The sequence below is a fragment of the Neophocaena asiaeorientalis genome, unplaced genomic scaffold, assembly GCF_003031525.2.
Source record: "Neophocaena asiaeorientalis asiaeorientalis breed wild unplaced genomic scaffold, Neophocaena_asiaeorientalis_V1.1 scaffold95, whole genome shotgun sequence".
NCBI classification, from domain to species: Eukaryota; Metazoa; Chordata; class Mammalia; order Artiodactyla; family Phocoenidae; genus Neophocaena; species Neophocaena asiaeorientalis.
This window is the reverse complement of record NW_020174924.1, coordinates 423,292-438,337: the sequence shown is the minus strand read 5'-3', so window position 1 is coordinate 438,337 and position 15,046 is coordinate 423,292. Positions and strand designations below refer to the sequence as shown.

Genomic DNA, 15,046 nt, shown 5'->3' with positions numbered 1-15,046 from the left:
AGACCACACACAGCCAAAAAAAAAAAAAAAAAATCCCCTGGCTTGTTGCATGGATGTGACTGCAGAGAGGCCCACGCAAACCATATGGGTCATACAGTTTGTGTTCCGGTCCAGAAGTTAGGATTTTGAGTCAGGAAGATGGGTGTTTGTTTTGAGGTCAGGGGACATCATTTTAGCCGATAGAGAGCACAGCTGTGGGTCAGGATGAAGTATCTTTGGAATAAAAAATGGTGTTGGAGGGAGAAGCACCACTAGGTGGCAACAGAGAAGCAGGAGCCAGTTCACACAGGCCTCTTGCTCCTCTGGTTCCCGCTCTGTGAGGCCTTGGCTGGGGAGCAGCATTCACTGCTTTGTTCAGGTGCCTGAATCTTTGTAGTTGGAACTTCTGGGTAGAGAATTATGCCTCTGCTGCTGTAGAAATGCAAATTTTTGGAGATAAAATCCATGGTTTAAAGCAGACTGTGGACAGAATGTGGATCAGGCCAGCCCTGGACTGGAGGCTGGGGTGAGAGGAGTGGGTGGGAGGCCAGGACCTCATTTGGATTCCTCGCCTGCCCGGACTCCTCCTCACTTCTCATTATTCTACGGTGAGATGTTTCCAAACCATGGCTTGAACTGCCCTCTGCTCTTGTATTTTCCTGTCATTATAATTATCCCAGTTTGCCCTTTAACTTCATCATGCGGGGTTCTCCAGAAGGCTTCCTTAGTGCTCTGTGAAAGTAAACACAGCCATGCTGTCCCAGTTCAAAGGGAAGAGGGAGTAAAGGGTTAGGTTTGCGTGTGAAAACTGAAAAGTCGAACCTACTATTTGCACAGTTCAAACTGAAACCCTTATTTCACCTCCATTATTTGGATAAGGCAGGTGATTTTGTTTATTTTTTCGCTGAAACTATCCAGCTTCCAAGATCCACTTCACTTTGCACTCGGTAGGATAATTTTGCCACGTTTCCTTCGCTACATTCATAGGGCGAGAGGAAAGGATGGAGGAAGGGGAACAGGGTTAGGGAGAACAAAAGGAGTCAGGCATCAGGCCAAGGACTGGGCAGGGAGTCTGGCAGAAGAGAGAAGAGAAAAATTAAAGAAGGGAGAGCAGAAGACATAATGGTGGGAGACAGGCTTCCCTGGTGGCGCAGTGGTTGCCGATGCAGGGGACACGGGTTCGTGTCCCGGTCCGGGAAGTTCCCACATGCCGCGGAGTGGCTGAGCCTGTGAGCCATGGCCGCTGGGCCTGTGCGTCCGGAGCCTGTGCTCCGCAACAGGAGAGGCCACAACAGTGAGAGGCCCGCGTACCGAAAAAAAAAAAAAAATGGTGGGAGAGAAGATGGGAGGGAAGAAAGCCCCTCACATGGCAGCCTCTATCCAGGGATGTGAGGTAGCTCCCCAGCCTCCTTCTCCTTCTAGCGGCATAGTCACTGCTCTTGGCCTAACCTCTCCCCAGGCTGCTGCTGCTGCTGCTGGTGTGTGTGTGTGTGTGTGTGTGTGTGTGTGTGTGTTTAAAGTTGTTCGGGTGGGTGTTGTGAAAATGCCAATAGTGCCAGGTGGACCTCTGCCTGTCTTCCCCGCAGGCCCACAGCTGCTACTTCCTCTAGCCTGCATTGGGAGGGGGTGAGGGGGGCTGGGAGAGACGAGGGCCAAGCCTGGATTGGTGCCCACCCTTCAGAGCCCAGCCTCTCTCTCTTCCGGAGTTCCACACAGCCTCTGGATACCGATGGAAAGCCTGTGAGAGTTTCCCTCCAAGCCGGGGCAGATCCAAGTTCTGTTATCCTGATTGTGTTGCTCCCAGGATAAATAAAGGTAGTGGACTCATTTTTGTAGACGGGGAAAGTGAAAAAAACAGCAAGTCGGGGTCAGATGTGGGATTCACTTTGGGTCTTTGAATTCTCATGACCTTTCCTGCAACAGCTGTGGATCTGGAGGAAGCAGCAGGGACAGAAAGTTGGAATCTTTGGCTCCCAGACCAATGCCTTTAGACAAGCCAGGATGTAGCACTGGGGGACCTGGTCTGGGGTTGAGAGGCCTCACCAGGTCACTCTGTCTCATAAGCCGTTGCTAGTTCCTCATTTATCTCTAGAATAAAATACAAATTCCTTAGCCTGATATTCAAGGTCTGCCGTAATCTGGCAAACCCGTCTTTCTAACTTTATCTCTGACTTTTCTCCCACTGATTGCCTCAACCCCAGCCAGGCTGGTTTTCTCTCTTTCCTCAAACATACCTTTCATAATTCTATCTCCACTTAACTCAACTGTTCCTTGAGATGCATCCCGAGGTCCCAGGTGACTCCCTCTCTCCCCATAAAACTTTCTCTGACCCTCCTAATTCAGAGGGATCTCTCTCACCTCTAAATTCCTACAACATTTACTGTCTTCAAGACGTAATTTTATGCCTTGAATCATTGGTTATTTCTTCATAGATATGTGTTGCTTTCCTCCTGTTTAGACTGTCAATTCCCAGAAGACAAGGACCATCTGTTATACTACTTCTGTACCTCCCACAGGATGTAGCATAGTGCCTTGCATATAAGGGACCCTAAATGATTCAAATTCTACGTTAGAAGGCATTCATTCTGCCCTTGAATGATCCCAGTCCCAGTTGAGGAACTAACAAGGCACCTCCTGAACATTAACCCTGGGGTGGAGGTGAACCTATGACAAGAAGGTTGAAATGGCTGAAGCAATCCTTTGGGTTCAAGGAGAACCCAGGACACAGTCTGCTATTTGAACAATGTGAGTTGGACAGGGCAAAAGTGATGCCACTGAGATTGTAGTGAGCTCACTTGGGGAAAAATCTTGGGGCACCCCCTCAATCATAGGGAATCATCCCTGCACTTGTCACTCTAGCCAGTGGTTCTAGAAATCCTACCATTGGGGAGGGGAGGAGGGAAAGAATGTGTAGATGGCTATATGCAGAAAGTCACTTCTACGGGAAAAATAACAAAAAGTTGTTTCAATGATGAACTATCAATAATCCTTTTGCTGGTAGAAGAACCAGCCATCACAAGCAAAGTCTAACAAGAATATTTCTAAGTCTTGGATATTTACCAATCCTTTTCAATATATAAGGTATAAATAAGTCTGCTTTTGCTAGGAAATCTGATTCTCTCATTAGACCAGAATTTCTCAACCTCAGCACAATCTACATTTTTGTCTGGATACTTCTTTGCTGTGGGAGCCGTCTTGTGCAATGTAGGATGTTGAGCAGCATCTCTGGCCTCTACCCACTAGATGCCAGTAGCACCTCCCAGTTGTGACAACCAGAAAATGTCTCCAGATGTGATCCAATTGTTCCCCGTGGAGAACCACTGAATTAGACATATGACCTCAAGCAAGCTACCATCCCTCTCTAAAACTTAGTTTCTTCATCTCTAGGATGATTCTTGCATATGTAAAGTCCAGTATAATGGGGTAACAATTCCACGAATCTCAGGCTTTGTCAGAATGGATGAAGCAATCCTATGGATCAGCTCCTCTGGGATAGGATTTTAAAGACCAGACCAGTAGGACTGTAGGTTGGAACCTGAAGGCCATCGCGCACTCAGCACTTTTCCTGGTCCCGTGCTCGTGCCTTTGTAACATATGTTCATACGTGTGTTGTTCCTACTGAATTGTAAATTTAGTCTGGACTGGAACTGTCTTATTTACCTTTCTATTTTCCCCAACATTTGTCATAGCGTTTTCAGATAGTATTCAACAATTTAAAGTATTTAAAAGTAATCAACGTGGGGCATGACTAATAGAAAGCTTGGTGAAGATGAATTTAAGTCAGGTGCTAAAGAGGGCTCTAGATTGGCAGAGTGGGGATGGGGGGAGGTCACTTGGCTCATTTGGGGAATATAAGACCTTACAGGGCTTCCCTGGTGGCACAGTGGTTGAGAATCCGCCTGCCGATGCAGGGGACACGGGTTTGAGCCCTGGTCTGGGAAGATCCCACATGCCACGGAGCAACTAAGCCCGTGAACCACAACTACTGAGCCTGTGCTCTAGAGCCCACGAGCCACAACTACTGAGCCCATGTGCCACAACTACTGAAGCCCGCACGCCTAGAGCCTGTGCTCTGCAATAAGAGAAGCCACTGCAATGAGAAGCCTGCGCACTGCAAGGAAGGGTAGTCCCCGCTTGCCACAACTAGAGAAAGTCCATGCACAGCAACAAAGACCCAATGAAGCCAAAAATAAATTAATAAAATAAATTAATTTTAATAAGAAGGCTTTGCAGATGTTGAGTTGGAGAAAAAAGTGAGTTGTTATAAGACCTAGGAGACCATATCCAGTTTTCCATTTATATATTGTTTAATGGCTAAAAGTCACCTCCATATTGACCATCTCATTTTATTCTTGCAGCCTCATGAGGTGAGGAAGGCTTCCATTTTATAGAAGAGGAAACAGAAGCTCAGTAGGTTATCTGAGATCAAGTCCTAAACTCTTTACTATGTGCTGTTCCATCTCTGTAACACTGTGTGCAGAGGTTAGCGGTGGTGGGTGGGTAGGAATGAAGAAAGAAGACCAAGAGGCATGAAAAGCCCCTTTCTCTTCCAAGGGAAGCTGCAGCCTTGAGCAAATAAGGAAGAGGTAGCACACTCTGATTCTGGGGCCACAAAGTGCTAGTACCTTCCTCAAACCAAAGACTTGAGTCAGCCAGGCTCTGGCACCACCCTGCATGGATTCCCACTGGCTGTTGGCTGATACACCAGCCTGAAGGATACAGATGAGCCACCTGCCTGTGTGGGCTTTATCCTCACTTACTTGGCTGTGCACACTTCCCTGGGGAGGTGCTCCGAGCAGACGCTTCTTAAATAGGACGTCCGGGCTGATCTTCACATGAGCTGGCCCAGCGGAACTGACGGGGGTGAGAGCGGGAGGAGAGAGCAGCATGCTGGGTAGAGGAGATAACGTGAGCGAGAGGTGGTGGGCACCAGTGGGGGAAGCAGGCAGAGATGGAGATGCATTTGAGACATGGTGGCGGCCAGGTCATGGAGGTCTTCTGTCCTATGAGGTGTAGAGTCCTCCTGGAGTTGGAGAGTGTGTGGCGTCCAGGAGAGGGGAAAGCCTGAGCAGGGGAAGAAATAGGAACGGAAGAGACTGGTTCGGGAAAAGTTTTAGTTAAGATTGTCAGGGCTGGGACTTCGCTGGTGGTCCAGTGGTTAAGGCTCCGCGTTCCCAATGCAGCGGGCCTGGGTTCAATCCCTGGTCAGGGAACTAGATCCCGCAAGCCACAACTAAGAGCCGCATGCCACGACGAAAATTGCATACGCCACAACTAAGACCTGGCGCAGCTAAACAAATAAATAAATATTTTTAAAGAATTAATTAAAAAAAAAAAAGATGGTCAGAGCTGCGTGACTGATGGACTCATGCTCGGATTGAGTACTCACCGTGTGCCAGGCCCTGGGCTAAGAGCTCTCGATATACATCTTAACGAATCCTAAGACTGCCACGAGGTACAGAATATTATCTTCATTAACTGATGAAGAAACTGAAGCTTATACCGGTTTAGTGAACTTAGACTGATGGTGTACAGCCTGGAAGCAGTAGAGCCAGGATGCAATTCCTGGTCTGTTTTACTCAAAAGCTTTGCTCTGAGCCACCATGCGGTACCGCCTCCAAACAGGTGGGATTAAGGAGAGGGCGGGGTCGAGGACCACTCTCAGATTTCTTGCCTAAGTAACTGAGGAAAGGGACAAGGCAGGAGGGAAAGTGAGGTGGGGAAGGATGGGCTCAGTTTTGGACTCTGCTTTGTGATGTCAGAAAGAGCAAGTTTAAGGGGGCTGTGAACGAGGAACACCCATGCGACTCTCTCATGCGCCCCCCCACCCTTCCTGAACTACACACTGGCCTTGGGACACTCAGCATTCTCTGTTTTGACTCCCTTCTGCCGCTCTCCATGGAGAGAATAGTAAGCTGTCCAACCTGGACAACAGGTGCGTGGAGGCAAGGCTGAGACGCCTGTGGGCATCAAGGACTGTGGCTGGCAGGCTCTGGGGAGCTAGCTCTTTGGTTCTGATGAAGGGGCAGGTGTTGATGAAAAAGAGTTAAGAGGCTGGCCCTTTTTTCCAACATGACAAACTACAGCGAGATCAGCTGGACACAGGCGGTCCACACCCCCTCAAGTCCAGGCTGTGTTGTCTAATCCCACCTGACAAGTTTGAGGCTTCGGGGTCGGCATCCATAGATTTCCAGGAGTGCTGTGACTCTGAGAGGGCCTGAGTTTACAGGTGAGAGTGTCAGTGTGATCACGATTGGAGTGAAGTTGATGGTGGAGGGGGGGCGTCCACACCGAGGTCTTTGATTCTCAGCCCGGCACTCAGGCGGGAGGCCCTTGCATACCTGGCCTCTGGGGATCTAGTGAGTGGGATGAGAGAGCGGAAGACCCTCTGTTCTCTGAGGGTCAGGAATAAGCAGCACTTTGTTCCTCAGGAACATGACGGTGCTTTCCTTGTCGCTTTTCCACAGGAGCATGGCCTGTGAACCAGAGAAGACATCAAAGGAAACCCAAGAACTTCGGGACTTCTCGCAAGGAGGCTGGAACTAAGTGTTCTGATGACACCAGAGAGGAGGAGACCAGAAAGCAATGTCTCTTTCCTCCCCCCCATCCACCCCCGTCAGCACAGGGCCTCAAACCCAGGGGACAGTCCTTCCTCTCAGACTGGTCTTCATCCAGAAACCTTTCTAGGCTCTTCTTACCTTTGGGCTGTCCTTGGCCTCAGGAAGGAAGAATCCCACCCCTGCCCTGCTGTCCTCCAGCTCCCGTCCTTCCACTTCAGTCAGAGAAGTGTAGCTGAGCCTGTCCCTTCTGGACTCTCTGCATTTTTACCAGAAGGATTAACTGGGCCAGGGATAAAGGGGAAGCGTCTCTCACCCAAGGACCAGTTGGACCTCGTATTTCGTAAGTGTTACAGCTCCCGGACTGGGTGAGGCTGAGACCCTAAGGTAGACCAAGCTAGAGGTGGCTGACCAGATGGGTGACCTTGGGCAAATGTCTCCTCTCTCTGAGGCATGAAGACTTGGGCCGGATGATCTCTGAAGCACAGTCCGGCTTTGAGGGCATAGGGGAAGGCACATAGGGGAGACTGGGGGGCACACTGGAAGCTCTGGGAAGGGGCAGAGAGCCACTCGAGACCCACCTCTGCTTCCAACCACCTTAACTCTGCCAGCAGGAAGAATGGCACCACCTGTGGCCCAGCTCCTGTTCCTCCAGCCAGCTTTGGTCGAAAACATCCAGCTACAGCTTGCCATCAAGAACTTCCGTACCTTACATATCGACTATCCCAAGGTTAACTACGCAAAGGGTTTCCGGGGCTACTGTAATGGTCTGATGTCCTATGTACGGGGCAGACAACAAAGCTGGTATTGCCCAAAGATCCATTATGTCTTACATGCCCTGGGGACCGCCATCAAGAAGTTCTGCAAGTACAGCGAGAGCTTCTGTGAGAACCACAATGAATATTGTAGAGTCACCCAGGACTCCTTCCCCATCACAATCTGCTCCCTGAGCTCCAAGCAGCCACCCACCAGCTGCTACTACACCAGCGCCCTAACCGACCAAAGGCTCTATCTGCTCTGCTCCCAAAAGTATGATGCTGAACCGATAGATATCATGGGCCTCTACTAGGGATGGGACGTGTTAAGTCTGAACTAGCCCCCCCGACTGCCGCTACAGACCAGCCTGTCCCCACTCCTGAAGCTCTGATCCCTGGTACAAGGCTTCCTTCCTGGCTTCAAAGGTAGGCAGGATCCCCTCCCAAGAGACCAGGGAGATAGGAAATATGTCCAGAGCTTTGGTCACCATGCAAAGTTGTACTGTCTTCTAGGCTCTTTCTAACTTGTTTATCTCCCCCCATCACTCCTGCCACCACCCTCCCTCTCCCACAGACAGTTTCACCCACCCAAGAAGCTGACTGTGTCCAGTTGGCAGTGACAGTCCATCTACTGGGCCAGATCCTGTATCGTGGCTGGAGGCCCAGAGCCTCAGCTCACACCATGGTACCAGTTCCGAGTCTCAAATCCCCATCCCTGCCACCCTTCCCTTCTCAGTCTTCCCCATTTCCCTTATGATTCCCTCTACTCCTTCACCCACATGGTAGGTATCTCCAGCTATAGGAACCTCCCTGAGAGTCTTAGACTCATATTAGCTTCATTTCTCCAGGCCACGCTCCCTCCCCCGAGCTCTCAGTCTGTTCCTCTCTATGGAATCACTGATTTCCTCTTCATGTAACCTGTCCTTTCTGTCCTCCTTCCACCACGGAGCCCAGTGCAGTCTCTCCCCTACACACCCAACCTCTTTAGTCACCCTTTATTCTTCTCTGACCTCTTTTCCTTCCATCCGTCTCAGCTTGGTTCACTGGATTTCCAAATTATCTTCTCTGACCTATTCCCCCCAGATTCCTGCATCCTTTTACTTCCCAACCTCCTCCTAACATCCCCCAAACTCCAGAATCTGCCTCTGACAAGGCAGGGGTGAAGTGGGCCCAGCTGTAGTCACAGAAGGTTTTAAAACCATATCTGAATTATGTAAGATATAACCATTGGATGAAACTGGGTGAAGGGTACATGGGACCTGTCTGTACTTTTTGCATCTGCCTGTGAATCACTGCAAAATAAAAAGATAAAAAAACACATCTGAACTAGTTCTGATTTCATTCCTTTTTCCTCAGTGCACCAGAACTCCTACTCTCAGAGTCCTGGAGGCCACCCACCTCTGGCCATCTTCCTGGGCTACCCTTGGCAGTCAGTAGGATCTTCCATTCCATGTCTACCATGATGGAGGTGGGGTGGGGTAAAACTCAGTTCCAGGCTGGGTGTTGAAAATGGATTCTCCCTCCCCGTCAGCTCTAGAATAAACTCATAACAGGAGTTAGGCTAAGTAGATCTTTGGCCCACCCTCTCTGGTTTCTATTTCTCCCCAAACAAAACATGGATTGCAACACATTAGGAAGGTGGAGGGACCGGCAAGGGTCTAGTTGCTAATACCTGGGTCCTACTAGCTCCAATCAGGAATTTCTACTCTCCTTTGGCAGGTCGAAGGGGATGGATATCAGTATTATGTGAACACAAGTAGCAAATACTTTTGCTTCCACATCTAGCTTCTCTCTTATCTCCAAATATATTCCTCAGCCGTGTTCTTAGAAGCTGCTGTTGAAGGGGATGCTACCTAATGGCGGGGAGGCCAAGTAGAGTAAAGGCTGTGTTGCTGAGAACCCCCATCCTTGGGTTTCTCAGCTCCTCTCTCTGTCTGTGCACCAAGGGGCCCCTCTTCCCTCACCCTGGTGGAAAACAGAGCCCATGAGCTGCCGCACACACAGATGTTTATTGTCCCCCAAGCTCCCCGGTGTTAAAGATGCAGTGTCGAGGGCCAGCAGGCTAAGATGACGCTACTCCCTAGTTGCTGCCCTTCTTATCATAGGTGCCAGCACCCTTGTAGCCACTCACGTAGCCTGAGTTGTCAGTCATGTCCTCCCGTCCAGCGATGCCTTTGCCCTTGCCGCTCTGGTCAAAGCGCTCCTTGTGGGTGCCCGTGTACTTGCTGGTGTCCGTCAGGTGGCTCACCCCTCCCACTGTCATTGCTTTCTGCAAGCCAGAGGATGAGGCGTCTGAGCCCTCTCCCTTCCCCTCCACTGTCACGCCCCTTCTCTAGAGATGGCCTTCTAGCAGTTCGACTAGTTCTCAGAGCTCTTGTTCAACCCTTGGCATGGTGCTGCCTGCTTAGGGCCCAGGTGCAGCTGTAGGCAGGAACTATAATAAGAACCATCCACTTGTGAGGAAGAAATCTGGTTTATGGGAATAAGTGTGTGTGTGTGTGTGTGTGTGTGTGTGTGTGTATTTTTCTGCTTCCAGAGGAGCTAGTTTGACTAGGCTGCAGCCAGAGGACTTCAACCCCAGACCTAAAACACAAAGTCTGTCCTGTTGGGAAGGCTCTATTTGAAACCTAGAATAGGAAGAGCTTTTAGTAGAGAGGGGACAAGTAGGGAGCAGAGGGCGGGTGAGAGGGAGGAAGTCAGATATTTCACCTTACATAAGAGCGAGAAGAGGAGTGAGGATCAGGTACCAAGTCGTCTGCACTCAGTGTCCCCCGAAAGCTGCCAGGCCCTAGTTGCCTGGTCCAGATCCTGGACGCTTGGGAATGAGTCTAAGTTTTACTATTAAAATAGCTGTGGTCCTTGCGTAAGTCATTTCCGCTCACAGTTTCCTCACCTCTGAAATGACTCGATGATCTCTAAAGTCTGTTTCAATACCAACAGTGCCCAGAGGCCTTCTGCCCTATCTCCCTGCAGTGCTGCTATTGGCAGGGGTTAGGGACATCGGCATGGAGGAAGGGACAAAGGAGCAGCAGGGACTCAGGGAAGTAGGGTCAGGGGTCAGGAATGAAGACTCACTCACAGTAACACCGGTGGTAGCTGGGTCCTTGCCCTCCATGAGTCTATAAATGTTCTCCAGGGCTTCATCCGGGCTTTTCCCCTTGAACTTCTTCTGGCCCAGTTCTTTCATTGCTTCCTGGAACTGCTGGAAAGTGATGGTTCGGGCATTCTTGGCCCTGATCAGTCAGACAGAAATCCAGGAACTCAGGAACATGAACTCATCACCTTCCAAGGTCCAACCCTCCCCTTACTCAGACAGGGCCTCTACATACTGAGTGCCTTGACGACAGGGGCTAGCACAGTGCCAGAAGCCCTCCCGCATCCCACCACCTCGTTAGTTCTACTCACCACCCCCCGCTCCCGTCTCTGGTCCCTTACTTGACTTTGCTGAACACGATGTCCACGTCAGTGGAGGTGACCTGCTTGTCATCCATGATGCCACAGTCTTTGCACAGCTTGGAGAAGTTCTTGTTGTTCATTTCAGTGCCACTGCTTGACGATCCTCCAAAGACAGCAAACCGCTGGAATGTTCTTTCTGCTTCTGATGCCATGGTCAACTGGAGGTGCGGGAGGACAGTATGGGGGGAGACTCGGGGGTGAGGGAGAAGGGGAAGGGAGGACTCAGGAGTAATAATGATGAAGGTTAAAGTAAAATCAGGGGCTTCCCTGGTGGCGCAGTGGTTGAGAATCTGCCTGCTAATGCAGGGGACACGGGTTCGAGCCCTGGTCTGGGAGGATCCCACATGCCGCGGAGCAACTAGGCCCGTGAGCCACAACTACTGAGCCTGCGCGTCTGGAGCCTGTGCTCCGCAACAATAGAGGCCGCGATAGTGAGAGGCCCGCGTACTGCGATGAAGAGTGGCCCCCGCTTGCCACAACTAGAGAAAGCCCTCGCACGGAAACGAAGACCCAACACAGCCCTAAATTAATTAATTAATTAAGAAAAAAAAGAGAGTAAATCCTATAAAAACAAAAAAGTAAAATCAGAATCAGCAACAGGAACAAACCCCCTTTTCCCTCTCCCTCCCTCCCCCCTTCCCTCTGATTCCCATCTGACCTACTACTCCCAGTACAAGGGATACTAGTGTGGATCCTACATACTGAATAATCACCACCACCACCCACTGCCCCATCACTTCTGTGTACCTGAGAGTACCCAGATGGTGTGTGACCCTTCCCAGCCTTTGTAAGTAAGTGTGTGCAGATCTGTGGGAGCCGGCTGGCTGGGGTGACTGTGTGGCAGTGGGAAGACTGGGGAGAAGAGGGAAGTCTCTATGACCTCAGCAGTGTTTCTGTGACATAATTTTCAGCCCTTGCTACAGTCCTAATCTTTGGGGGTGGGGTTCCTAGGTCCCTACCTTGCATGCTGCATTGAGCATGTTGCCAACCTCCTGATCTCTGCAGGTGATCAAGCTTCCCTCATGGTTTCAGCCCCGCTTGACCCAGTCCTCTGGGTCTTGATCAAATTGCCTTATGCTCTGTCCCTCAACAAAAGCTGAGGAGAGCTCAGGGAAGGAGTTAATGGAAACAGGTTGACATCAGTCCAACATTGTCCTTTTTTCTAGTCTCCAGGCCCAGGTTCGTGACCAACATGGAGAATCCCGCTGGCTTTGGCAGACCAGGTGTAATAGGAGCTTAAATGGCTTCCAAAGTTGGGCCCCACGTGGAAAGAGCACGGGCCTTGGAGGGTCACACATCTGGGTGGGTCAGGGTGAGGTTGAGCCTCAGACTCTAGATAATTTTCTGTGCAGGTCAAGGATGTTCCTTTTTTGTTTGTTTGTTTTGGGCTGCGTCGCATGGCTTGTGGGAACTTAGTTCCCTGACCAGGGATTGAACCTGGCCCCGGCAGTGAAGGCACTGAGTAACCACTGGACTGCCAGGGAATTCCACCCCCCACTTTTCTTTTAAAGTAATGCTATAATTTTATTCAGTTTTTTCTAAATGTGTTGTTTCTTCTTTCAGAAGGGGTTTCTCTTTGGCCTTTTCTCTGGCTGGAAACCATACAGATGAATGAACTTCAGGGCCCCTAAAAGAGAGGAACTAGGTTGGCGACTTTCCTCTCCTTCCCATCTAATCAGTCACTGATTCCTATAATTTCCCTTGTCTTACAAATCCACTCCTTTCTTTCCATTGCTATTCCTCCCACACTTTATTCAAGTCCCTGTCATCTCATATCTAGTTGATTATCCTGACTTCTAAATGACCTCTTTCCTAAGTCAAATGCTTCACCCCTATCCACCCCATAATCCATCTCTTTTAAACCCCCCCCATCAGATTAATTTTCACAGAACAATTATTTATCCATTGCTCCTACTCAAGAACACTCTATGGATCTTCAAACCTTTCTGAAATGCCAAACCTTTTTGCCTGTCATTCAAGGACCTTCACACTTGGCTCCACTCTACCTTACCAAACATCACCCACCTTTCATCAACATTACTCTTCATCTGGGGCCATAATGGCCTAATCATTATGTGCTTCGGAAGCTATCTGAAGCCTAGTGGAGAGAGAATAACCTTGGAGTGGAATGAATCTGGGGATTTCAGTCTTAGATAAGTCATCTACTAGCTGAGTGGCCTTGGGCAAGTCACTAAACATCTCTGAGCTTTAATTTCTTCATCTGTATAGTGAGGACAATAGTACTTACTTTATATAGTATTAGGGGATAATATATGGGAATTACCTTGCACATAGTAGCTACTATTCAATTTATCCTAGTAACTTGTGTATTTCTGTCCCAAAACTTTCCTTCATGATCTCTCTCTGCCTGGATAGAATGCCCCTCCTTACCACTCAAGTACTCCATTGTTGTACTCTTCATAGGGTTTACCCTAGGAACAAAACCCTTTTCCTGGGACTTCCCTGGTGGCACAGTGGTTAAGAATCCACTTGCCATTGCAGGGGACACAGGTTCGAGGCCTGGTCTGGGAAAATCCCACATGCCACAGAGCAGCTAAGCCCTTGCGCCACAACTACCGAGACTGCTCTCTGGTGCCCGTGAGCCACAACTACTGAGCTCACGAGCCACAACTACTGAAGCCCACGCGCCTAGAGCCCGTGCTCCGCAACAAGAGAAGCCACCACAATGAGAAACCCGTGCACCGCAACAAAGAGCAGCCCCCACTCGCCACAACTAGAGAAAGCCCGTGCGCAGCAACAAAGACCCAATGCAGCCAAAAGTAAATAAGTAAAAAATAAATTCATTTAAAAAGCCCAAAATGAAACAGCTTGAGCACTGGTTGCTTTAAAAGAAAACCAACCCTTTTCCTCCTCTGAATTATACTAAGATAATGGTTCCTAGCCTGTGGGCTGCAGCCTCCTGGGGCAAGGGTTTCTGAGTTATTGCAAGGACCTCTGCAATCTGTATGTACACAGAAGACTGGTTGTTGGGTAAATAATAAGCTTTGCACATGTAGGTGCATAGATGCATAGATGTTGCGGTTATCAGAAGACTGAACAAATTTATTTGAAAGTATTGCTGAATTCACGGTTTATCCCCATCAGGGGATTCTAAAACCTTCATTTGGAAATGGAAATCTCTGATCTCCCACTTGAAAAGGGTGGGAAACTATTGCTATAGGACTTATTGTCTAAACAATTAATTTATATTTACATCACTTCTTAATTTTTTCTATCTTTATAACTTCACTCAGCTACTGGATCCTATGCTCTAGAGAGGGTATGACTAGACATCACACTTCTTTGAATTCCATCTATACAGTGGCTTGTATGGAGCAGGTACTTAAAACTGTGGCTTACTGGAAGGTACAGTTTGAAGCTGCTTCTGGCCCAAGAGAAGGAAATTAGAGACAGAAGTATTCTTGTTGGGCCACTGACACTGGGCAAGGCTGAGACCTGCCCTGACAAGGAGGAACCCCATCTTAGATCAGAAGCAGCCTCGTTACTGCCTGTGGCAGGCTGAGACCCCAAGCCTAGGAAGCAAACAGATCCCAGTGGAAATTTCCCAACTCCTGCCTGCCCTACGCCCCTGCGTTGGCCCCTTATCAGGTTCCCCCTGAGTCATCCTGACCCAGAGACGAATTTAGATGCTGGAACCTCCAGGTCCTTCCCTCCCCCACTCCAAGTAACACTACTTTAGACACATCAGAGGAGGCTGCCGGCAGAAGCTCTCACCCTAGGCTCTCTTTCTCCCCCAGTTGCAGTCGGGCTGGAGAAATCTCTCTTCTGTCTTATGCATCTTTATCTACAGTCCCAATTCCAGCAGGCTTTTCCTTGTCCGGGAGAGTGTTAATATGACATCCAGAGGGGAGAGGGGACTAGGAGAGGAGCCAGGGTATCCAGCTTCTGTGCCAGTTTCTGGGTAAATAGTTATGAAGGAAATAAGGGAAAGGAATGGAGGAAAACTTGGGTGCTCCAAATTGGGGGATCTAGGGGAGATCCTTTAGATGTGGGGCTGCTGAAATCTGGGCTTGATCCTGACCGGTTCTACTCTGGGTCACCTCCTCCCTTTTGGGCCCTCCTTTCCAATAGACCCTGCCAAGTGGGGATGAAAGGGGCATTGATGTTCCTTGGATGGGATTGGGTCGTGAGTGGTGAGGGTGGTGGTGGTGGGCAGTTCCCAGGCAGGAGGGGGCAGGCAATTTGGGGGTCTTGGTGGGGGCAGTCTGAGCTGGTGTTGCAGTTGGCAGCTCCAGTTCCATTGGCCATTGTTCCCAACTGGCCTGGCGCCCAGCCCCC

The 15,046-nt window shown here is 49.6% G+C and overlaps 2 protein-coding genes across 7 annotated transcripts in view; one reads left to right on the top strand and one right to left on the bottom strand.

Moving 5' to 3' along the window:
- The first annotated feature begins 6,843 nt into the window (after nt 1-6,843).
- On the top strand, nt 6,844-8,718 carry RNASE13 (ribonuclease A family member 13 (inactive)). Its single transcript, XM_024761321.1, has 2 exons — nt 6,844-6,879; nt 7,148-8,718. The coding sequence occupies exon 2, from the start codon at nt 7,156-7,158 to the stop codon at nt 7,603-7,605; it is 450 nt and encodes a 149-aa protein (XP_024617089.1). The 5' UTR covers nt 6,844-6,879; nt 7,148-7,155; the 3' UTR covers nt 7,606-8,718.
- Nucleotides 8,719-9,281: 563 nt separating this feature from the next.
- The window catches only part of TPPP2 (tubulin polymerization promoting protein family member 2), a 6,816-nt gene continuing 1,051 nt past the window's right edge, over nt 9,282-15,046 (bottom strand). For 4 of the 6 annotated variants that reach the window (XM_024761292.1, XM_024761294.1, XM_024761296.1 and 1 more), the window contains exons 2-4: nt 10,727-10,905; nt 10,371-10,524; nt 9,282-9,560 (exon numbers count right to left, since the gene is read on the bottom strand). In XM_024761292.1, the coding sequence (XP_024617060.1) occupies nt 9,372-9,560; nt 10,371-10,524; nt 10,727-10,899 (516 nt within the window). In that variant the 5' untranslated portion in view covers nt 10,900-10,905 and the 3' untranslated portion in view covers nt 9,282-9,371. Of the gene's footprint in view, nt 9,561-10,370; nt 10,525-10,726; nt 10,906-11,706; nt 12,465-14,482; nt 14,546-15,046 lie in introns of those variants that run through there. The other 2 variants (XM_024761293.1, XM_024761291.1) reach the window with 2 other exon arrangements.